Genomic DNA, 23669 nt, shown 5'->3' on the forward strand with positions numbered 1-23669 from the left:
GCCCCTCGCTCCATGCCAAGATGGCGGCAGGGCCTGGCAGGCCCTGGGCAAGCTGCTGATGCCACGGCTCCCGTGTGGCGAGGAGGTGCGAGGGCAGGCCGGGGCGCAGCGTGCTGGCAGCCGAGGGCCGCGGGCATCCCACAGGGAGGTGGGTGAGCCCCAGCCCAGCCTGGGGGGTGGATGGGGACCCCTGCCCAGCCCAGGACAGTGCGTGAGGAGAGCGGCCGGAGTAGACCTGGCCTCCAGGCAGCGCAGTTCAGCGCTGGGGCTCATGGGGAGGTTTTGTAACTCCCACCTGTTTCAGGACAGGCTCGGGGAGGGGGTTCATCGCCCCGGCGGTGACGGCTGCCTCCAAGGCAGCCCTCTGCTCGCCGTCCCGCAGATGGACGGACTGGGACAGAGCACCTTTAAAGCGCGGCAGGCCCGCCCCTCGAGTCCCGCCTCCCGCCCGTTCCCATTGGCTCGCGGCCCTATTTCTTTTGGCCTTTTTGACAGAGGCTCTCTCCGCTTGGTCCCTGATTGGCCTAAGCGGCACCCCTCTTGGGGACCCTCTCTCAATAGCGCCGCTGGGCCCGGCCGAAAAGGCGTCTGCCCTGGCTCTGGCGGGCCGCGTGCCCTGCCGCTCTGTTTTGAGCCGCTCTTCAGCGACGCTCCCTGGCTGAGGGGAGCGGCGGGGCCGGGGCCTGGGATGGCGGGGCTGGGCCCCCGCGACTGAGCGCCGTTCGCCGGGGAGGCAGGGCCGGGCCGGGCCGGCGGCGGGTAGGAGCGGGGCCGGCGCCGGGCGGGGGGGGCTTACAGGGAGGGGCGCCGGGCACCTCAGCCCGGGGCGGCGGGGCCGGTCCCGGCGGCAGCGTCTGGCTGCGGGGCAGGGCGGGGTGGGGGGCCGCGGCCCTCTGAGGTGAGCGGCGGGGCCGCGCTCCGCGGCGGCGCGAGGCCCCGCGGGGCCGCCGACCTCCGGCAGTCGCCCCCGGGTGAGAGGGGAGCCTGAGCGTACCTGTCAGGCTTTGGCAGCCCGGCCCTCGCTACCCGGCTGCCCTTTTTTTTTGCATATGGGGAGTCCGGCAGGAAGAGAAGCTTCGTGCCTTGCCTGGGGCGCTGCGGTTCTTCGGTTACGGTCGGTATGGGCTCGGAGGTTACCGGCGGCCTGGGTAGACCTCGCCGCTCTCCGGGTTTCTGCCCTGCCCTTTGCCAACACTTCAGCGGGTGCCTGAGAGGCAGATTTATGCTCCCTTTGCTGACGGGGAGCCCTCCTATGGCGGCAGCGTCCAGAGGCACCTTTGCCTAGCCTAAAGGGTAGAAAGTAACTTAAGAGTTTGTTTCTCCAGCTCTCTGGTTCCTTTGGCAGCCTTTAAGATAGGCAATGCTTCCTTGCCAGCGTAGAAGGAGGTGGCCCTGTACTGCTACTTTGCTTCTCTTGCCGCCTTCTTGCTTGTTGTCTGTGCGCCCGCCTTCTAGAGGAAAAAAAACCAAAACCGAAACAAAACAACAAAAAACTTACGGTACTTCTTTCTGGAAGACGTCCCTGAACTGGGCTTCTCTGTCTGATGGTTTTGCGTTATTGTTGATACTTTTGGTATTTTTATTTGGTTGGTTTTAGCGTTGCAGTTCCTTTCTTTTTGAGTTTAATTCAGAAAGAGGTGTGAGAATGAAACTTGGAGGAAAGAGAGGTCCTTGATCACTGGTAGAAAATCCTTTTCTTGTGCGTTCTAAGGGTGAAATGCAATATGCAACTGTTGTGACCAAGAGTGAGGTTTGAAGTGCCATCTTAAAAAGGAAGAGAAGAAAAAAAGGTGTTTTCTTCTTTTTAAGCATTGAAGTTATTGAAGTAACAGTTGTATTTAAAAAGGGTTCTGGACAGTGCAGTTTTTTCTTCTACAAGTACAGTGCTTTAAGGAGCAATCTTAGCTCTAGTATGATCTGTACTTGGCAAGATTTTCTGATACTGTTTTCAGAAAGGAAGAAAACTTTAATTTTTTTATTTGAGCTGAAACTCTGGTAGTGTGTAATTCACCTTTATGTGGTTGGGCTTTGAGAGCACAGAGGATTGCCAGTGATTTGAGCCTGGAATTTCACTGAGCTCTGATATGGTTACGATGCCATGAATCAAGAAAAACATCCCCTCAGCGAGAGGCAATCATTTTCACTCAAGGTGCATCTGAGGCTTCCCCAGCACTCTGTCACAGCAACCTCTGAGTCATGCAGCTGTTCTTGATCTGAATGCAACTTACGAGTCCAGCGCCTGGACAGAGGAATAGGCCTCTGCCAAGTCAGCTTGACTTCAGCTGTAGTGTAGAAAACCATTTTATTTTGTTTTCTGGTGTATGGTGAATAGAACTGCCTGCTAGAAGAAAAAGGGAGACCAGGACTGCTGTACTGGTTTCCTTTTACGTGGCTACAGGGCGATTTTATGCCCACTGCATAGGTTGGGCTGGCTGAAGTGAACAGCCCCATGGAGGCAGGGCGTGGTGAGTGATCTCTTGGGTATGCTCAGCTGACTGGATTTGTTTTGGACTAGACAGGGCAAGGGTTTGGACAGTGTGCTGTAAGGAGCAGTGTTGCCAGGGATGACGAAGCCTAGCCGGATCCTTGCCATCAGTTCCTGGTCATCTTGCCATGGAATTTTTGCTGGTGATTTCGACAGGAACGGGCCAGTTCTCCTCATCCTTGCTGTAGGCCTTTGCTATTAGAAAAGCATGACGATTGTGCTGTCTGGCTGATAGCTTTGGCTGCCCTTTCTTGTTGTGTTGGATGTTCTGTTGCTCTGCCTTTGTGTATACTCCACCTCAGGAGGAAGTATAGGATACTAATACCAGGCCATAGCTAGCAGCCTGTCTGAGAGGTAAGCTTGATTCTGCTTTGCCCTTTGAAACCTCGTGACTGGACTTCAGTTACATGTGGCCAACTCCTCTCCTTATCAGCAGCTCGCTTCTGTTGTGTGATAGTGGTGACTTCTAGGGAAAAAGAATGGAGCCTGTTTGGTTTTTTTATAAAGAAGATGTTTTTCCCATGTAATTCTCTCACAGCTTTATACCTGAGCTCTTTTCAGTGGGACAGGCAGATCAAATTCTTTGTCCCTGAAGAGATATTATAAGGGTGTGATGGTTTGCTGTTGATAATGTCATACTACCCATGCTCTGTGAGATTTTTCTCCCTTTCCCAGCTTTTTAAAGATTTTTTTTTCTGCGTTGGCAAATGTGAACATACTTGTCCTTGCTGCTACTGAGATGCAGAGCTGTTTCATAGGAAGAGAATGGAGCAAAATTATTAAGAGAAAATCATTCTCAACAGTGTCAATTCAGAGAAGTGAGAAGCTGGAGGGAAGAGAGGACACTTCTAGGGATAAGTCTGGAATGTGAAGGTTGTTTGCTGGAACCTCTACTAGAACTAGGATTTTTTTGGCACAGATTTTGCCGGCTCAGCACAAAGTTGATCTTTCCAGGTCTGCGTGTGTTTATTTAATGTGATGTCTCTTGTGCAGCACAGCATACGGCAGTCGCAAAAGAAAAATCCCAGGTCAATGAGTATCTGTCACATGGATGAGTCAAAGGGAGGGTTTGTTAGCGGAGAGTGGGATGATCCCCTTACCCCTCAGAAGACCTGGGAAGAGTGTCAGCCTCTGAAAAGAAAGAAGAGTCTGTGGCTGACAGTCTTGAGCAGTTTGTGGGGAAGGTGCTACTGAACTCTGAAAGCTCGACAGATGACACAAAGCTGTGCTGATTCTTTCTGAGTTGTGAATCACCCAGAACCTTGCAGGGAAAATGTCTTCTGAATCCTCTCATGGAGACTGTCAGTTTTTGCCATGCCAGCCAGGGCTAAAGTCAAACAGGGAGAATTTTTTTGAGATAAATCCTGGATTAACTATAGCACACAGACTGCTAGAGTGCTGTCTCTGGCAATGTGCATCTTGAAGATGCCATAGATTATTTTTTTTTGTTGTTTTTGAATCTGTGTGTTGTCTGTGACCTTTTCTTTGGGGAGTGCCAGGAGAGGTGATAGGACCTTGTGTTTTTATTCAGGTCATAGCTAGTCAAGTGCCTTAAGGGTGAGGGTAGCTGTTTTAGGGTGAGAAGAGGAGAGAATTTGCACAAGGTGATACATTGAATCAGGAGCAGGCTTAGTAATGTAAATTGGGTCAAAACTCTGGTATATACTAAATCCTGATCTGAAGTACTGTGTGACATAGTCCACTTAAGCGTCCAAGGTGATTGTAGAACCAACAGAGGGATAAACTGCTGCTGGTATGGTTTCTGCCAAAGCCAGTTGGCATGGACATGAAGTTTTATGGATGGCAGAGCAGAATTTCCCTTTAACTTCTGGAGGGACAGTTAATATCGCAGCAGTGTAGGGCCTGGGGGATGGACAGATGGTGGAAAAAATGTGACTTCTCTCAGGGAAGGCAGTACAAAGAAGTTCCATCAGGGGAATGGCAAGTTCTGTCTTCTCATCTTTCTGAGAGACAGGAGAGGTGTAAGGTAGGGCAGGTGAAAGAACAGTGCCAAGATTCTTCTGATTCTGACCACAGCACTCTGCTGCCTGAGAGTTTGACCTTAGGAAACCCATTAGATAGGACTGTGTCTGGTTTTGGGTTTGTAAACTACCAGTGACAATGCTGATCCATGTCTGAGAAGGGCAATGCAATTGAGACTGGTGGATGTAAAAAAACTGGAGAACTTTATGCCAATGGGGTTTTAGGCACTGTCTTTTCACAGCCTTACTGTTGTGCTTAAAATCAGAATAGTTCTGGTGTCTTGCAGAGGGTTAGGAGAAAAATGCTGAATCTTGGCTTTTGCCAGTGTTGGTTTTGGAAGATAAAGAGTCTGTACAGTCCCTTTAGGTAGAAGTATGTGAGGCTTTCTCTGCTCCCAGACTGCAGGCTTGGGAACAGCAATAGGTTTTAGGTAGGGGCCTTCATTTTCTCTTTGCAGGAGTTGAAATAAAATCATTGATTAACTTCTTGATCTTGGGAGCTAGAATGATAATTAATGCTCTGGTATAGCAGGGTTTCTGTCTCCATCTGATGATGCCATATATTGCTGCTGAGTCTTGATTGCTTCTGTGAATCTGCCAAAGATCAGAAAAATCACAAAATTTAATCCAACATAGTATTTAACTATTTTGAAGGTGCTTGTTACTCTGATACAAGATAGTGTTTTTGTACTGTTCACCCTAATGGCTATGTACATAGTAAGCGCAGGTGGCATTTCATTGTGTAATGCAGTCTTTCAGATGATGATAATTTGCTGTAACAAGCAGGAAGCAGTTGTGCAGGGGCCTAATGGCAGGGATGTGTTTTTTTAGCTCTGACTCACAACTGATTTAATGTTGCTTTTTGTCTCTGCTGTGGTTGCCTTGTGCTGTGTTTGACCTGGACCAGAAGGAAGGCAGGATGTTCCAGTCCGTGATGTCTGTGAGATTCTCCGCGTCTGACAACATCACGCATTCGACTGCCCTGGTGACAGCACTGGATAATGTGACAACTTTGTCCCCGACAACAACGCAGGCAATTAATGACACCAACATCACTGTGCCGCACAAGTGCCTGTTGTTGCTCTATGAGGACATTGGGAAGTCCAGGTGAGACGGAGGAAATGAGACCATGGTCTGACCCTGGGCCAGGGGAAGGAGCTTGCTTTCTCAGATTTTGGTTGAGAAGGGACTGGGGCTGGTGCCTTCCCTTCTAGATGTTGAAGAACAGGAAAAAAACCTGTTTTATTTACTTTTTGCAGAGTCCGCTACTGGGATCTTCTGCTCCTGGTTCCCAATGTGCTTTTCTTTATGTTTCTTCTCTGGAAGCTGCCCTCTGCCAGGGCCAAAATCCGGGTCACTTCCAGCCCAATCTTCACTACATTCTACATACTAGTGAGTACCACTCTGTGCTTTTGAACTGATGAGTGAGTGTTTTTTTATTACCACTCATGAACAATATCACTGAACTAGTGGAGAGAGAGCCTAGACCAGATCTCGCAGGGATAAAATCTATTTTTAGTTGAAGATGTACTACAAGAAGTAGACAGATATTTTTTTTCACTGTCTGAATTCTGCTTTTCACAGATTCTTGGACCATACCTGCTGGATTTGAGTGGATTTTGTTCTCCTGTGGTGATTTTTTTTTTCTTTTCCTTTTTTCTTTTGTTGCTTTGTTGTCTTGGAATCTAGTATCTTAAACTTTCCTTGCTCCTTGTAGTAAGTAGCATGTGACACAAAACCAGCTTCTCGCTGAGGTAGTGAAAGTGAAACACTGGAGACTAATTTGTGCGAAGCTGTTGAAAAGCTTGGTCATCTGCCGTAGAAAATACTGATGTGATAGGGTTCTGATTAGTCCAGGAATGTAGAAACCCAACCCCCTTAGTTTCTTTCCCATCATATCAAAGTGGTGGCTGACTTGATGATGTTCTTGATACTTCTTAAGGTGGAAACAGAATATACAGGCAGTACAGTTACAGTTCTCAAACATCTAAGTTCTTGTCTGTTCTCTTCTGCCCAGTTTCAAAAGGCACAGGCAGCTTTTGATCACATTAAGGTAGTCTTGTTAGTAATGTCTGAACATCATACCTATTATCTGTGATATTGCTCACAGGGCATGGTAGATGCACCTAAGGACCTACCTGAATTTGTTTACAGGTACCATTCAGAAGCTTTATCATTGGTGCTTTTTGAGATCTTGCCTTGCCTCAGTGTGTAGCATAATGTGCTGGCTCTTCCTCAGTTAGATTAGTACGGGTTGTAGAAGTAAATGTGTGTTTGAATTGGGTTAGATGGGAGGCATCCTTCTTTGGGCTGCATACGGGTACTGGCATGGCCAAAACCCAAGCAGCATCAAAACCAAATCTGAGCTAGTAGCCTCAACTGAATCTTTGGTGGGAAGCCTTGTTAGCTCTGTCAGGCCTGGAGTGTGGGTACTGGGCTTGTGCACAGTTTTGGATAACCAGCTGTGCACACAAATGCTCCAAACTTTTAAAAATACTACCAGCAATTTCCAGTCTGTATTTAAATCTTCCTTTATGCTTCCAGTAATGCACATGGCTCAGTAGAAAGGTCATGCAAAAGGCTTTGAAAAGCAAAACTCCTGATAAACCAAAGGGAAGAAAAAAGTGAACTGACTTTATGCTGTTGACTTTTTCGAAACAGAGTGAGAAATGGAAAGTGATGAAACAGCCTTAGAGGAAAATGCTTTCATTCAGTTTGATCTTCTAGAGTATGTTATTGGGAAATGAGCATGGAAGTGTGTTCTGTGAGCATTTCCTTTTAAACGGCTGTTTGTCATGTCTTGAAGGAATGCTTTCTTGTGGAGTCAGTGATTAAAGCAAAGTTAATAGATTGGGAAGAGTCTCTGCCTACTTAGAGAGGAAGCAAAAAGGGTGTGTTTTCTTCTCCAATGAGTTGTTGCTGCTCTAGAACACCATTATACTCGGGGACCATTCTTTTTTGTCAGTGCTTTGTCCCAGAGTTTTCTGTCCCAGGAGGGAGTGTTGTATTATTCTTCTTTCATGCCATTTGCATCCCATCTTCCTCTAAGGAGGAAATATTCAGCTGTAGGTGGCTTATTGGTCATTTCCATTCTCCAACCACCTTAGAATCATCTTGGACTCTTTTTGTTCTCTGATAGATTTAGCTGTCTCATACCTGCATCATTAGAATTAGCTGGTGACTTGGAGAATTTTATCTGGAAAAATCTGCTTTCTTAGAGGGTAAGTCTGCACAGCAGAGGGTAGGTATATCCAACTGAGTCCTTAATTGCATTGTATGGCTGTGACAGCACAGGAGTTGGTAAATTAGCCTTGCTGAGCTCCATGCTGTCATGCTTAAATGGTACATGAACTGACTTGGGTATCTCTATGTTGCACTGTGCAGCAGGGTAAGATGTTTTAAAGCTGTTGGCTGCAGCTGACTCTTTTCCTCTGCATTCCTGAGCATTGTCAGTGTTGAGTGAGAGAACTGCAGATTTCAGTTTTATCACAGATCTTAAGTGTGGTAGTTGATATCGAGTGGCTTCTGTTATCTGATGCGATTGGTTTATTCAGCCATACCAAGCACTTGATCTTGTAATTTGGAGGGATATGTTTTTTTCTTTGGTTTTTCTCTTCCCCTGCCCCAGTGGACTGAAGGGTGGGAAGACTGCTTGCCTGTAAAGATACTGTTCTAAGGAGTGAATGAGACATCTTCAGAGCTGTTTAATCTGACAGTTGAGGAAACTTGTTCTCCCTAAATTCTAAGCCAGTACTCCTACATCTAACAGGCCTGAGGAATCTTCTTCGGCAAATTAACTCTAATCTGCTACAGGAAATCCTTGGTACACATTATCAGGCTTGAAAGCTGACCTGGAAATGGTATTCCAAAAGGGTTTCTGGTCACTACTGCATATGTGCCTTTTCACATGAGTTCACTTTTGGTATCTTTTTGTGTAGGTATTTGTGGTGGCTTTAGTTGGTATTGCCCGTGCTGTTGTCTCCATGACTGTGAGTGCCTCTGATGCTGCCACAGTTGCTGATAAGGTAGGTACAACACTGATTTTGGAGGCTCTGCTTTGTGCAGTTCTGATCACAGCAATCTGCTACGGCTTCCTTTTGATGTGCATACAAGAAGAATGTGTTGTTTTTGCAGTACTCATATCTGTGTGTACTATGGAATCCTGTGCTAATAGCTGTATCTAAATGATCACAACATCCAGGGCTGTAAAACAATGGACTTCCTAAAATAGACACACAAATAGTAGCAGCAAAACTTTCCTGTTGCAGGGATGGAATGACACTGCTTTGCAAGAGCTAAACATTCAGATACCTTTAGTGGATAGGCAAGACCTGCCCTTTGTTAGTCTTGCAATATTTGAGTGGCTCTTTGAAAAATATTTAATTCTTTTGTATTGAAAGCAAATAAAACTGAATTCCCTTTTGAGACTGATGTCTGAACGTCCTTGCAGCCAATCTGAGCACAGGGTGAACTCTCAGCAAACAGGAAATAGCTTTGTACATGCTGTTCCTCTGTAGTCATTTGACTTGTAGCAGAATATTACCTAAACCAAAAAGCTCTGTAGTTCTTGGGCTGTTAGAGGAAGATGAGCCACCCACAGACTACAGGTCTTCTGGCTTTATTCTCTGGGATCAGTGTGGTTCTTTTGCTTTTCCCTTTAATATTGCCTGTCAAAGCATTGTAATTGACTGCTGCTTGTGAGTGGCTGAATGTTTGTAGCATTTCCATTCGCCTTTGTTGAATAGATGTAGGTCCAGGACTTGAATAATGGAGAAGAGGTGAGAAGGTGCTTTTCTTCAGCTATCCTGGTGTTGCTGCTAAGTGCACCTTGCTGGGAAGTCATGCAGTAAGACAGATACTCTGTCAATTTTTCCTGTAAACACACGTTCTATCATGTCTATTATGTTTCCTCTCATTCATATGTGTGTGTATATATATATATATACTCACACACACTGTGTATTTTCTGAGATTAGAAGTGTCTCATCAAATGCCTCTTAAAATATTGTGTATCCTCAAGAGAAAGTGTCATTCAGTGTTCAGAGGAAATAATAAGCCAGAATCTGGGTTCTTGTTCTAGGTTTGACATTCATTTGTTCCATGACTACCTGGAAAGTTGTCTCACCTGCTGGTTTTTTTGGTCTTGTTTCACCAAATAAATCATGGGAATGAAAATAAAAAGCTGGAAGTGGGGAGGGCTTTAGAATTAAATATACTTCAGATTTAGGGACCAGTAGCTTTGGAGGAGTGCAGAATACTGAGTTTGTCCAGTCATAGCTGTGCTGCAGAATCTACTGTGTTAAGAACTGGCCCTGTTTAATATACTTTTGAGGTGGTCTTTGGTTTGTGCTCCTTGGGAGTACAGCAGAAAGAACACATCCAAGACAAGCGACAGATCCTCAAGTGTGGCAAACTATGGTAACTTCCTCTCTCTGTAGTCATGCTATTTGCTTGCTCCCACACAACTGTTCTGTTTCACAAGCATGGACAGGGCTTGGAACAAGCATATAATTAGTATCCCTACAAAGGATGAGGAGGGTTTGTGGAAATGACCTGCTTCATTCAGAGGCTGCCATCTCCTGGAGCAGAGAGTGGAGTTTTGCTGTATTAATTTCCAGCTGGTTCCTGGCTCCATCTAATCATGCTTGTCTGGTTTCTGTTATCCCTCAGATCCTGTGGGAGATCACAAGGTTCTTCCTTCTGGCGATTGAACTCAGTGTGGTGATTCTAGGCCTTGCCTTTGGTATGTGTCAGGAGGTTTTTGAGTGCTTTGAATGTTTCCTATTCCCTTTCTTTACACAGAGGCTGCATCTGTAAGTTTGTAAAGGTGCTGAGTCTATAAAGTGAAGGAGCTCTAGAATAAAAACAAAGGACAAATTGGGGATTTTTAATTAGAAATGGCTGAAAGCCTGATTATATTTGCAGATCTATGGCTTGTGTGATTTCAGGGTTTATATGTGCTTTATTTGTCCTGAATGCATGTGCTGAAGGTGTGTACAGCTTAGGTGAAGATGACTTACGCAAAGATCAACAGTCTGATCTTTGCTTCAACCCTGTTTTATTTAAGATGGTTTCTTTGGGGGTCCTTCTATCCCCTCCTTGGTTGGTTTGATTCCATCCTGGCTTCCTTCAAATGCTTTTAACTGCACCTGCAATCTGTAACTCTACCTTTCAGTTGTACAAGTGAAAATGCTGTTTGGAGCACCTCTTCCTGAGGGTCAGAAGTAGAGGAGAGGGATTGGTAGGCATCACTGTTGCATCTGCCAGTGGGACATCTGAGCACTAGCTCTTTCATCTTTTGGGAGCTCATAGAATAATTTAGGTTGGAAGGAGCTTCTGGAGGCTGTCTGCTCCAGCATATTCCAGTGCAGATTTCTCTAAATTATGTAAGCCCTTCTCCCCTGCTCTCACCTACTCTCCCATCAACTTTTTTTCCTGAGAAGAAACATTACAACATCTCAATGTACATGATACTGGATTAATTCCTGACCTTTTTTTTTTTGTAATCCCAGTGGAAGGACTTAGTTACTTTCTCTATATTAGTATGGGCAAGAGGAAAGCAAGGTAAAACCTGTTGTTTTGTTAAGTATTATTTTGTCTGTGAAAGGCTCAACTCCAAACAGCGAAGCAGTTTCTAGCAGTTAAGTGAGCTTTAACTTTCCCTTGAAGGCTTCTGGAAATAAAAATGTTTTCCTGTATTTGTTTTGGAGAGAAATTATTTTTACCAGGGCTGGGATCACATCCTGAGTCACTTCTGTATTCCTTAATTCCAGGTCACCTGGAGAGCAAGTCGAGTGTTAAACGTGTTCTGGCAATTACTACAGTCCTGTCTCTGGCATATTCTGTCACCCAGGTGAGTACATTGGAGCAGAAGATTTAGTCTTTGCAAAAGAGGCGACTTTGCTTGGAGTTAGGCAGTTAGGTGTGGGACTCCTATCTGGAAAGTGGCAGCTTTGCTCTTTGGATGAGGTTCTGGAGGAAGACTGGATGCTTGTCACCATGTATGAGGATCCCCAGAGCATACACCAGACTGTATCTTCCTGTCCTCTTTATGGTGTGAACAGCTCAGCCAAGGTGAAGAAATGAAATGAGGATTGCCTTGTTTAGTGAATCTTGGAACAGTAGTGAGAGTTTTTTCACACCTGAGACACAAGTTCAGAATCTAGCCTCAAGTGCCATGAAAACTAGGTGGAAAGACCTGAGGTGTGCTTACCAGATAAGGGCAGTGCAGTGGGCCTCTTGTCTCCTGACTCTTTGAGAGCTGAGAGCTCTTGCTTCCCTTCAAACTAGCAGCTGGCTTGCTAGCTCAGCTTATTAGCTGTGTCTCCGTCTCTGTGAACAATGCAGTGTGTGTCTGGGTTTATTCTCCTCCTTGGTATGTAAGTGGTCAGCCCTGTGTCTCTGTACTTTTGGCAGTGCCAGAATAACACACAGATCTTTGTTCCATGACCACGCTCTTGCTTGCGGAGGCAGTGATCTGATCATTACCACATGATAAAGCTGGAGGCGCCTCATTAATATCAAGTGGTTGAGCTGTATCTGGGTTCAGTAGTGCTTACAAGCACTTTTCTCTCTCCACTGTCTGTATGGTAGCTTCTGTTCAATACATTTTTCAGGAATTCAAGTGAATGAGACTGTCCTTTCCCAACTCTTGCACAAGTGGGGGCTTTTTTTCTGGATGTTTCAGCAGGAAAGGTCTACTTTAGAGGTAGAAATGGAACTTAAGTCTATTTCAGACAACTGCTTGCATCCCCTATCCCTTCAGTCTCTCTTCTGGAATGTCATTGATGCTGGTTTCCTTTAGATGCAGATTCCTGGCACTTTTTTCCCCTTACTTTTTGTCTTCAGTTTTTTCTTCTTTTCTTGTGTGAGCTTAACTTGGCCTAAGCAGGGCATTGGTCGGGTCTTAGGTGGCAGAGAAAGCTGTTGAATGAACTTCTTTAAATACAGTCTCCCTTGTCCAGACACCCACTCTAGTGAGGGTGCTGCCTATAACAGAATCATGTTGGTGCTACTTCTGTCCTAGGGCACTCTGGAAATCTTGTACCCTGATGCCCACCTCTCAGCAGAAGACTTCAATATCTATGGCCATGGAGGGAGACACTTCTGGCTTGCCAGCTCCTGTTTCTTCTTTCTGGTAAGTATTAGGCATGTGTTACGAACTCTGATAGCTTCTTTGTATTTTCTAAATGGGGTAAGGAAGATGATTTGTGTGTAATAAGGCCTAGTTCCCCCTACTGCCTGATATAGTGCAGCATTGATGCTTCTCATGAGGCAGGGAAGCTGCAGCAATAAAGGTGTGGTGGGAGTGGTGTAAACTGTGGCAGCTGAATTCCAGCTGAACTTAGATGTTCTTCACTCCCTTGTTTCTCAGTGACCAGCCTTTTTGTGCTGATGGGGGTGAGGTGTGGGGCCTTTGCATCTGCACTGGGTTTAATATCGGAGGGTCTGTGCCTCTGTCCCGAGACATCTAGGGAATGTGTGACACCACACACCACCCCTGCCAAGATTGTTGAGTTCAGTTGCTGAGCAGCTGTGGAACAGTTCTTTGTCTCAACAGGTCTATTCCTTGGTGGTGATTCTTCCAAAAACTCCTCTGAAAGACCGGATTTCTTTGCCCTGTAAGTGACTGTGGTGTGTTCATAGTATAGATGGAGACATTGACAGGATAAAACATAGGTGGGAGTAAGAGGTTCTTGTATGTGGTTGTGCTGCAGATACATCCCTCTGTCTCAGGGTACAGATACATGGCAAAGGACTGATAAGTTGTCCCTGGACAAATAGTATGTTGTGCCTTTTGGAGAGCAGAGTAAGAGCAATTACATTGCTCCTTCAGTAGCTAAACAATTACATTAAGAAAACAAGATCTACTGCTCAGTTAGTGATACAGATGTAATGTAAATATATAATCTTCAGAGAGCCATGAGGAATGGCTTCTTAATAGTGGCTTCCTCTGAAATGCATGTATGATGTTAAAGTGTACATGCTGGTCATCCCTGGGAAAGGAAGGCTAATTGGGAGCTGCTTAATAATTTTTAGCTGGGCATTTACTTTATTAAGATGCTTCTCTGTTTTTTCTCTTTGTTGCAGAATATCTGCAGTTCTTGAGTAGGGAGAGAAGCTGTAACTAAAATAATTGCATTGGGCTGCTCTCTCTCTAAGTAGTGTTGGCATCTATGTGTGGCTACCCTGAGGGAGTGGATATGTGTGGCACATGCCACAAGCAGGTGGTCCTGGGCCTCGTCTGCCTAGTGTCCAGCATACCCAGCTGCTCCTGGCCAGGTCTCCTGAGCAGTTTTGTTAGTCTGTACATTGGAAGGGCACAGCTTCTGCTTTAGCTGGGTGTTTTTTGTTTTTCTTGCATTCAGTTATGTGACTGACACTGTTTCCAGATGCTTGCCTATAAAATGTTTGCATGTGTTGCCATGACCATGGGTTTTCAAAACCCATCTTGTGTGTGTATATACCTCCATCAGTCCTGCCAGCATGGGACAGGAAAATGCAGTCTTAATTCTTCAGGAGCTCTTTAGCAGACAAGATGGTGAGATGCATCTGTTGGGTTTGCCATCTCCATCAAACAGACTTGCACTGGACTGATGCATGTGAGGTTGAGCTTCATCTGTGTCCATGTCTTTCCCACAGCCAGGAAGAGTTTTTATGTGTATGCTGGAATCCTGGCGCTGCTGAACCTGGTGCAGGGCCTGGGCAGTGCCCTTCTCTGTGTGGATATCATAGAAGGACTATGGTATGTATGCTGGGGGAGGAGGCCTGCAGCCCAGTTTTTCATGTTGCATTTTAGTGTCCTTCAACACTGCCTCTCCCAAGAAAACAAACTTGTGCTGTGTTCCTAAGAAGGAGTAAAGCTCTTGGTTCTGTTTTGTGCCAAAAGACCTCTAAGTGGTCAGGAAACGCATGGTGGAGAGGTCTGTGGAGCTGCATGCTCTGCAGTGGTCCTGAGGTAGTGAGTGAGAGTAATGGCTTGAGTCTGCTGATGACTGGCCATTGGCTCATGTTGCATAGGTAATAAGGGAGGAGTGCTAGAAATGGCATGGAGATAATCCTTACTTATGTCTGGAGTCTTGTTCTGCAGGGATCAGTGTCATTTCTGAGTCAAAATTGGAAGCGTTGAGGCTGTGCTCTTGGTCAGACCTTGGGTCTTGGCATGGTTCCCTCTGAGTGTCTTGGAGCAGTGACACATGTTGATGACAATGACTGTTACTTTGCATCAGTCTGAATTTGTTTAGCACAAGACTTTTACTGTCCTTTGCTTGGACACTCTGGAGGGAAATTGGATTATTCTCGGGGGATATGACTGGTGTTCTCCAGCCGTATTGTGCTTGAGTGCTAAATTCCTTCATGTTCCCTTTTGCTGTTGACAGCTGTGTCGATGCTACCACGTTCCTTTACTTCAGCTTCTTTGCACCTCTCATCTATGTGGCATTCCTGAAAGGCTTCTTTGGGTGAGTAGCCAGGAACAGGAGTTTATATTGCCATTTGATTGTTTTGCACTCAAATTTTCCCCGTCTGTAGAATAAAGGCAGTGACTAGAATGCCAGTTAGGGAAACAGTTTTTAATTTCTGGCCTTGAAGTTTTTCTTGTGTGACCTAGGGCTGCTTGCTTCTATCCAAGACTCCTCTGTATGTGAAGTAGAGCTGATAGCTATATTCCTCTCAAACATTTAGGAGGATGACTTCTTCATTGTCTGCATCCTGTTTAGTACAAAGTTTTTCTGCTGAAGTTAACTAAATGGTTAGTGAGGGATTGAGTCCTGGAAGGTTAAATGGTCTTCTGGGTGGGTTCTGGGACAGGTTTGTAGAAAGGATCTAGGGGTTAGGTAACTCTTTGGCTGAGGACGACTCTACAATGGGCTCAGTGTGATTCCTGGGTCGGGATTGCCACCGTGTGGCCACTCAGAGGAGATGCATCTTGGTCAGAAAAAACGAGTGTTTTAGTGTAGGCTTTAGCTTTTTTTGTCCATAAGCCAGAAACAGCAGTCTTTAAAATAACTAAGAACATAAAGTACTCCTAAAATATCAAAATGTGCTTCTGCTGCCTTCTGAAATCAGAAGGGAACAGTGTCTGGAGTTAGAGATGGAAACTGCTGATTCACAAGTGTTTGTTATTTTGGTTTTCCTGATGCACACAGGTAGAACTTAAGGTGGACTCCAGTTCTGTTGGTTTCAGTAACCAGGCTACGGTGGAGTCCAGTGGTGTTTGGATGCTGTTGCCCTCACTAATTCAGAATACCCAAAGATGAGAACACCTTTCCCACACTAGAGTCAGGATTCTGCCATTTTTATTTCTGTTAGGTGACTTAGTCCAAAACTACATTTAGCATTACTTTATGGCAATTACTCTGCTAGGTATATTTCAGGACTGAAAGCTAGTGTGAAGAGTTTTTAGGGTCTGAATACATAATTTCTTAGTGCTGCTGAGTTTCAGTTAAGGATAAGTGGCTGTGATACTACATTGCTTAAGCATGTATTTTAAATCTTTAATCACTCCAGGTCTGAACCGAAGATCCTTTTCTCCTACAAATGTCAGGTGGATGAACCTGAGGATGTGGATGTGCATCTACCCCACCCTTATGCTGTTGCCAAGAAGGAAGGAATGGATTCTGGGTTCTACTCGAGCACTCAGATTGACACCACAGCCTACCTGGATGATGTGGCCTCTATGCCGTATCATGTGGGCAGCATCAACAGCATGGACAGTGACCGCTGGAAAGCCATCAATGCCTAAGGCAGGGCTACCCACTTCATATGATGCCTCCTTACTTTCCTTACAAACTTTCTGATACCACAGCTGTTAGGATGTCCATTGGAAATCTGTCCTTGGCTATCTGCCATGGCTTTCTTCTCTTCCTTAGGATTTCCAAAACCTATTGTGGAATTAAGTTGGCAGCCCAAATCCTGTTGGAAAGAACATTTTCTGTCACTACCTGAGAACAATGTAGAACAGTTTTGTTCATAAACGTATAAACACTGAACCTTCCTGATCCTCCGTGTTCCAGATGTGAATATGACCCAGAAGACAGGCTTGACTGGCACCTCTTTCTTCTCAATGACTGAAAGCACTTGTCTGCCAATTAGGGGAATGGCATTTAGGAATGACGGTCTTGATTTAACTGCTGTATTGTACATATATAGAAAGAGTTTGGTGGTTGAAACTAAAGATAGTCTTCCTGGGCTTTTTCAAGCAGCATGGTTGCCTGGGTCTTGTTATAATGTAACAGCATAGGTGGTGACAGCAGTGTCTGAAGAGTGAAGCTGGTCAGCTGGGCTCATCTCTGTTTTCAGCTAACATTGTTGAAAATCATAAACTGCAATTGCTAGGGGTTAAAAGGAGTGTTCTGAGTGTGTGGGGAGGAGAAGAGAGGTATGAAGAGGAATTAACTGTTATTTGTGCCCTGGGAGCATTTTGGGGGGCTAGTAGCTAGCAGTATGGATGTGAACTGACTGAACAATAGGGAGGCAGAAGGACAGACAGTGCTGCTGTCTAGCTGAGCTGAAGTAGCTGTGAAACAGTCTGTGGAGGCTGTACTACTGTGCATCTGAGTTCACAGGAAAATCTAAGTAACAACACTGAATCAGGGCTGAGTTTCAAGAATAAAACCTGTGAGGTCAGTGCATTTTCCATCTGCACCCTGCTTCCTGGCTCTGGCAGGGTCTTGGTGAGTGCTGTGAAGGAGGAAGCTGACTCTGCAGATGAAGGCTCCAGAGATGCTCAGGTGCTTGAGGCAGAGCAGAAGCCCATGATGAGTCTGAGCTGTCAGTATTTAGTGACTGGAACCTCTCAAACACCATAGGCATGCTAGAATCAAGCTGGCTGGTGTTCTAAGTTGGGAGGCAAGTGGGAGATGGATGGGTTTCTCTGGCAGTGTCCTTCTCTTATGTTTCAGTTCAGATCCCCAGACTTCTGCTAGTCTGAATAGGTTTTATGGCTCGATAGGTTGAAGATACTTAATGTGCATGTGGAGTGTGATGCATTTAAAGACTATCTGGAACTTCTTATTAACCTCTTCTATGCTGGAAAAGGGACTACTGTTGTCTGAGCTGTCTGGCATGCGGTTTCAAGGGCTTGTGTTCCAGTCCAGGGACTGTTCAACTGAAAGCTGCATCAGACTGGTTTCTGGGACATACTGTGCTTTCCAAGGATGAAGAGGTGTATTCCTCTAGGGGACACTTAGGGGGTGCTTTCCTACCTGAGTCCTCCAGGTAGGTGGAAGTCTGCTATAAGCAATAGCAACTTTCCAGTAAGGATGATAGAAAGAGGGAATTTGAAACATTTGGTGACTGTGTGAATCTCTTGCCCCAACTCACTGCTGTTCCTGAAGAATATTGAAGTAAAAGTTTCTGGGAAGTAGTCATGTAGGGTGCAGCATGGAGGTGTTAGTTTGGATCATGAGCAGGTAGAGGAAAGCATTTGCTACCAGGTGTTCCCACCATAGGGAAAGAAAGTTTGGGTAAGAACATGAAGTTTGAATTGGTTGCCAAAACTATGCAGGCCCTTTGCTTATCTTTTTTTGTTAATGAGCAATGCAGCCTCTCTGTTCTGCCTGTGGACTTTGCCCTGCAGGTGTCTAAGTAGCACTGGCACCTTGAAAACAAACAACCCCCCCCGCCCCCTTTTTTTTTTTTTTAAATTTACTTTTGAGGAAAAAATGCTTAAGTTTTGTCTATGTGCGAGAGCTGAATTGTCTCATGTAACTCAACAGCCTTTCACATTTCCCCTCTGTGCAATGACTATGCAAAGGCTGGACAAGCAATTGTCCAGGTCAGCCCTTGCCGCATTAGAGAAGTGTTCCATGCTCCTGTCACTTGCTGTGAATTGGCCTGAGCCATGCTTGTTTGCTTACTCTAAAAGGAATGGATGATGTGGTGCCTGAATTTCCCTGCTGCTGCTCCTATTGCTGCTTACAACACTGACCCTGAGCTGCTGTTAGAAAGCGTGGGGAAACCTTCAAAGCTTCCCTGGTGTTGGTGGGCCTTCAACAGAGCCAAGAGATATGAAGGTCTTAAAGCAGTTGAGAAATAAAGGAGCAACTGCTTTTCTGTCCCAAGGAGTATTTGCTGACTCTCAACACCCTGACCGAGAGGAACTTACCTGCCCTCCTTGGTGATGTGAAGAGCAGGTTATGAGTTTGCCTTTTTATCAGCTGAATTCAGTGCTGAAGGATCACCTGTGCAGGTGGTCGACATGTCCATCCTGTCCTTTGCTGGCAGGACTCCGGTATTTCTGGAGTGCCCCATGTTCTGCTGCTGAGGAGCTTCTGTGCTAGGTCATGGACTGACCTTCCTCCTGTTGTATTTTTATGTATATATAATGCTGTGGGCCATATTCAAAATGGTCCTTGAGCAGAAGTGTGATATGTGGGGGGGGGGGTTAAAAAGAGAGAAAATAATAGAATAAATGTATATTTTTGTTTGTAAGATAAAGAAATAAAATTGTTTGGCATAAATGGTCATACTTTCTTTCTCAAATGATCCATGTTATGGAGAAAAAATAGCTTTCAGATTTTTTTTTTAAATCCCTGAACAAATATGGCAGATAATAATAGAATAACATGATGTCCTTTTGTCAGAGATGGATTTTTCCTTCTTGGAAGCCTATTACTAGGACAGCTGATGACTCTGCAGAGTGATCTCCAGGTCTAAATAATTGTCAGTGAAGCCTTTGACTCTTCTCTTGGTAACTAGATCTTGCTGTTCCTGGGCATGTCTAGCATCAGGGGTCTTTGCTATAGGATATCTTTGTTGCTTGGGAAAAGGCTTATGTGGAAGTTGGAATTGACTCTTGCTTATTTCTTGTTCTGAAATGAGCCCTATGTGTCAGGACTAGTTTTCTGGCTGCAGGGAGGACATGATAGCTGCTGAGTAATAGCTTAAGCATGCTGGCAGTAATCGGCACCCATCAAGTTCTCTTTGGCGGGGGTTTACAGGCTGGGGAAGTGGGGTGAGCTTTGTCTCTACCTTGGGATTGGGTCCTGCCCTTGTGCAATAAAACCTTTTGGAGCTCCTTCCAGGCTCCGTGCATAAACCTCTGGGGTTTGCCCTAGGAGGTATTACCACTGGAGTTAACTCTGATGGTACCCTCTGCTCCTGTGTAGGTGGAGAGGACATTTAAATTGCTGTACAGCTCCTCCACCATTATCATGGCTGCTTCCACATCAGTGTCCTGCAGGTAGTGGGCCCTGGTGAGCATCCTTAGGCTCCTGGAGATTACAGGAAGGCACGGCTGTAAGTGGGATGGGCAGTTTTGTTTGCCCACTCTCCCTCCTGGATCTTTGCAGGTGATGCCTACCACTTGGCTGGAGTTACACCTGAAAAAGGCCTAAGGAAGGGTGACAGGAATATTCAAAGTTAGGGGAAGACTTTTGGAGGAGTAATTACATGGTTGAGAACACGCCAGCCTGGAAGAGCAACGGTGCAGGTCTGTGAAACCCTGAGAGGATAGAGGAGGTGAATAAGGAATGACTTCATGGGCTTTTTAGTACAAAACCTGGGTCCCATCAAATGAAGTGAGCAGGTGGCAGATGAGAAATAAATGAGGCTGGTGAGAGTGTTCTGGGAGGGATCATGGTTTGCCTTTAGCCAGACCTTTGCTCTTGCACTGGATGCGTGCAGTGTTTCTGTACTGCAGTGCAAATAGCTGATGGTACCATGATGCGGGGCCCTTGTCTTGAACTCGAGCAATGGGCCAAGTTCCTAGCGTACGAGGTATTACACAAATAACAAAAATATTCCCATCTTCTAGGAACGTGCTATAGAAGAGGCCTGGATATCTTGGGGGGCAGAGTCCCAAGTACTCCTTAAAGCTGGCCAGAGTCCCACTGCTGAGTCCAGGCTGTGGTTGCCACATTAACTGCAGCGAAGAATAAGCATTGAACAGTTAAAACTGCTCCGATGCGCTGCTAAGAAGTAGGTAAGTAGTGTGTTGATACTGAGGTTTTGTTAACTGTCTAGTCACAAATGCACGAAATTATATAGGTCATCATGTGGCCTGTATTTCTGGGAATGCAGAAGGTCTGCTTGGAAAAGATCCTTCAAAGCTGCCGCTTCTTAGTCCAGCTGCTTGTGTGTTCCATTATCTTCTCATTCCTTTGGCTTAGGCTGGGGATCAGCCGTGCCTGGCAACGGGGATGTTATCTGCAACGGCCTGACCCGTGCGGGACCCACACACGCCCGTCACGGCGGGTAACGGCACAGTCAGTAGGTCTTGCTGGAACAGGGTGGCTGAAAGGAGCAGAGAGGTGAACTCTGCCCACCGAGCAGCTGCTGTAAAATCGACTAGAGGTTGGAGACTGTAATTGTGTTTTTAATCACCAGAGAAATGCGAGCTGACGTGTTGGGGTCGTGAGCTCCCCTGAGGACTATGGAGAGAAACGGCGTGTGGGAAGGTGGGCGAGGGATTGCTGGTGAGGTGAGGGGGATGCCCTCGCTCGGCTCCTTTGGGAGATGCTTTGTCTCCCTGCTGCCGCGGGGGAATCGCCTTGGACATCCACGGGGACTCGACAGCCCGTGAACCCTCCCTGATGGACAATGGTTGGATGGTTCCTCAGTCCTGGAGCTAGGAGATAAGCTTCGTGCCATCCTGGCTTATCTTCTGCGTGGTTACGTGTGGTTTGGTTTTCTTCCTGAGGTAATTCTGACGTTTACGGGGTGGTTTCATCCTGCGTTCGAAGCGGAGGTGTGGAGGGCGGGCACAGCCCTTGGCGCAGGAGGGGAGGAGGAAGCCTAGTGAGCCCGGAGACGCTTTGGTACCTCCGCGGGTGTGTGGCGGGGTGAGGACAAAGCGGTAACCTCCCCGGGAGACCAGCTCTCTCCGGGCCCGCTCAGGCCGCCCGCGACCCGGGCACCGCAGCCCGCGCAGCCGCCGGCGGCGGACTACAACCCCCAGGCTGCACCGCGGCTCGCCGCCAGTACCGCGCCGCGCTATTGGTCGTCCCGGAGCCGGCCGCCAATGAGGCGCGGGTATGTTGGCCAGGCGGCGGAAGAGGAGAGGCGCCCTTCGCAGCGGCGGCGGCGGCCCGGTGCGAGTGGGGGGCGCGGCGGGGAGAGGCGTCCCCAGCGCCCGCCCCGCCGGCATGGGGGGCAGCGAGAGCAGCCACGGCGGCAGGAAGGTCTCCTTCGGGCTGGATGAGCGGGAGCAAGTCCGGGTGCTGCAGGGCATCAGGGTGAGGCGGCCCGAGGGTGTTCTGGGGCCGGGGGAGGAGGGCAGGGAGCTGGGCTGAGGAGGGCCCCGCTGGAGTGGCAGGCTTGGGCAGGGAGAGCAGGGGAATGTGGTACAGGGGTGGGTGGGGAAAACCAGCGAGGAGGAAGGGGGGCAAAAACTGGAAGGCTGAAGGAGTAGGGGTTGGGGAGGCAGTGGGATGACTGGAGAGTGGTGAGAAAGAGGCTGAGTGCCTGAGCGTGGCTTTTCTTAAGCGGTGACACACCAGCCCTTTATTTCCCCTTCCAAACTCTGCTCTCGACCCTCTTTCCCTCCTCACTGCCCGGTGACCCCATCTTGCCCCTGCCTTGTGCTTTGCAGGCAGCTTGATGCTGAAGGCACTGCTTGGCTCTGAGGGCATCCGAGAGGAGATACCTCTGCACTTATTAGTGATACCAAGAGCCTGGCAAAGCACTGCTGCCTGAACATACAGGGAGATGAGAGATTGTGGGGCTTAGTGAGATAAAGGGAGTTTCTAGGAGAGGCAGTGGAAAGCTGCTTCCTGAACTTTGATCAGACATCTGCATGTATGTGTTGTGAAAACAAGCCTTAGAGAGTGGGGGTGGTATCATTAAGGAACACTTTTTTCCCCCATCAAGATTTCTCTCCCTATTTTTCATTGGTTATTTAAGGTTTTTTGGAGTTTGTTTTATTTGTTTGTTTGTTTGCTTTTTTTATTACTACCATCATTTTCATTGCTGTCACTTCTTCATACTTTTAGCTGGTTTTCCCCTAAGATTCGTCTGAAATGAGCTTGCAGAGTGTGTTTTGCTGTGGTTACTTAATTTTCTTCCCATTTTGACTAATCACATGACAGAAGTTAACTAAGATTGTGTCAATCTCCTTTTTAAACTGTTTGATGGAGGTGAAGTTGTTCTTGCCTGGTTTCTCTTTACAGGATATAGGCAGGGACCCCTCACCTACCATCGATGTAACTTGTTCTGCTGCTTTAATTTAGTTAGCAGCGCCATCAACTAGATGCTGATGGAACTAGAGGAAGATGTGGGTTTGTTGCTACCGGTCTGTTTATGACCTCCAGGAGCTCAAGATGAAGACACCCTATGTATCTCCTGACAGCTGGTTAGGTTAAGTGAGCTGTGGTCTTTGTAGACCTTTCTGTTTGCCTTCCTGAAGTCAAAGTTTTTCTTTTTTCTTTTTGTTTGTTTGTTTGCTTGTTTTGTGAAACAAAATAATCCTTCCCCATTCTTAGTACCAAGGATGTTATTTGGGTTTTTTGCAGCTATGTGTATAAAAGTAGTTCCATTGAGCCTGCCCTTAACTAAGTCTGGCTTTTAACAGATTTGTGTTTTTAAAAAACAGTTACCATAAACAGGAATTTGGCATGATGACATATAATGAAGATGTTAAAAATGCTGTTAAGTTGGGTAGCAGTGGCATAGCTGAAAGTAAGTCTTCTGCTGTGACCAGCCTAGGTGGGGAAACAACCTTGTTTTGTTTTGTTCTGGAGCCAGAACATTCAGCGCAGAACTTTTGACCTTGGAGGAGGAAGGTGTCAATCTTAACAGTGCTGTGAGAAGCCCCTTGGACTGATCTGCTAGGAAACTTCTAGTTGACTTTTCTTTCTTTTCCATGGGTTTGGACCCAAGTAAGGGAGTGAGGATGAAGTTGAGATTGCAAAAATGTTTGCAGCCATATGAGAATGGGAGGGCTGTGCAGCTGTTCTCTGTTCTCTGCCATGTGGTTTGCAGTTCTGCCATGCTGAGCTGGGTTAGTAAGCATGGGGGAAGAAGAAGAAGGATGGATGGACAGACTTACAACCTGCTTAGTTCTTTTCCTTCTACTTCTGGTAAATATGTCCCTACTCAAGGGCTTGGCTTGTTTAGCAGTGTTCTCCACGTTTGTTATTATTTGTGGAAGATTAATTGTCATTGTCTAGTGAAGCCTTTAGGGTCAGTAGATTGGAGGTTTTATCACTTACTGATAGGGTATGCTTTTTAAAAATGTAAATTCAATGTACAGATGACCACAT

The 23669-nt window shown here is 46.3% G+C and overlaps 2 protein-coding genes across 10 annotated transcripts in view; both read left to right on the plus strand.

Annotated features, from left to right (window-relative positions):
- The first annotated feature begins 553 nt into the window (after window positions 1-553).
- On the plus strand, window positions 554-18122 carry TPRA1 (transmembrane protein adipocyte associated 1). 3 transcript variants are annotated; one of them, XM_049826162.1, is made up of 12 exons: window positions 556-759; window positions 5375-5574; window positions 5727-5859; window positions 6052-6099; window positions 8406-8492; window positions 10138-10210; window positions 11241-11320; window positions 12494-12604; window positions 13028-13088; window positions 14110-14212; window positions 14847-14927; window positions 15976-18122. In XM_049826162.1, the coding sequence occupies exons 2-12, from the start codon at window positions 5387-5389 to the stop codon at window positions 16208-16210; spliced, it is 1200 nt and encodes a 399-aa protein (XP_049682119.1). In that variant the 5' UTR covers window positions 556-759; window positions 5375-5386; the 3' UTR covers window positions 16211-18122. The 3 variants fall into 3 exon arrangements, with proteins under 3 accessions (XP_049682121.1, XP_049682119.1, XP_049682120.1); XM_049826164.1 differs by lacking the exon at window positions 14847-14927 and having other exon boundaries at window positions 554-759; XM_049826163.1 differs by lacking the exon at window positions 6052-6099 and having other exon boundaries at window positions 558-759.
- Window positions 18123-21428: 3306 nt separating this feature from the next.
- Window positions 21429-23669, plus strand: part of CHCHD6 (coiled-coil-helix-coiled-coil-helix domain containing 6) — a 115871-nt gene continuing 113630 nt past the window's right edge. For 2 of the 7 annotated variants that reach the window (XR_007509257.1, XR_007509256.1), the window contains exon 1: window positions 21442-21644. Coding sequence is in view for 5 of the 7 variants with exons in the window: in XM_049826167.1 (XP_049682124.1) it covers window positions 21444-21644 (201 nt within the window). In the remaining 2 variants the exon portion in view is untranslated. Of the gene's footprint in view, window positions 21645-23669 lie in introns of all 7 variants that reach the window. The other 5 variants (XM_049826167.1, XM_049826168.1, XM_049826169.1 and 2 more) reach the window with 5 other exon arrangements.

Source organism: Accipiter gentilis, chromosome 23 (genome assembly GCF_929443795.1).
Source record: "Accipiter gentilis chromosome 23, bAccGen1.1, whole genome shotgun sequence".
NCBI lineage: Eukaryota > Metazoa > Chordata > Aves > Accipitriformes > Accipitridae > Astur > Astur gentilis.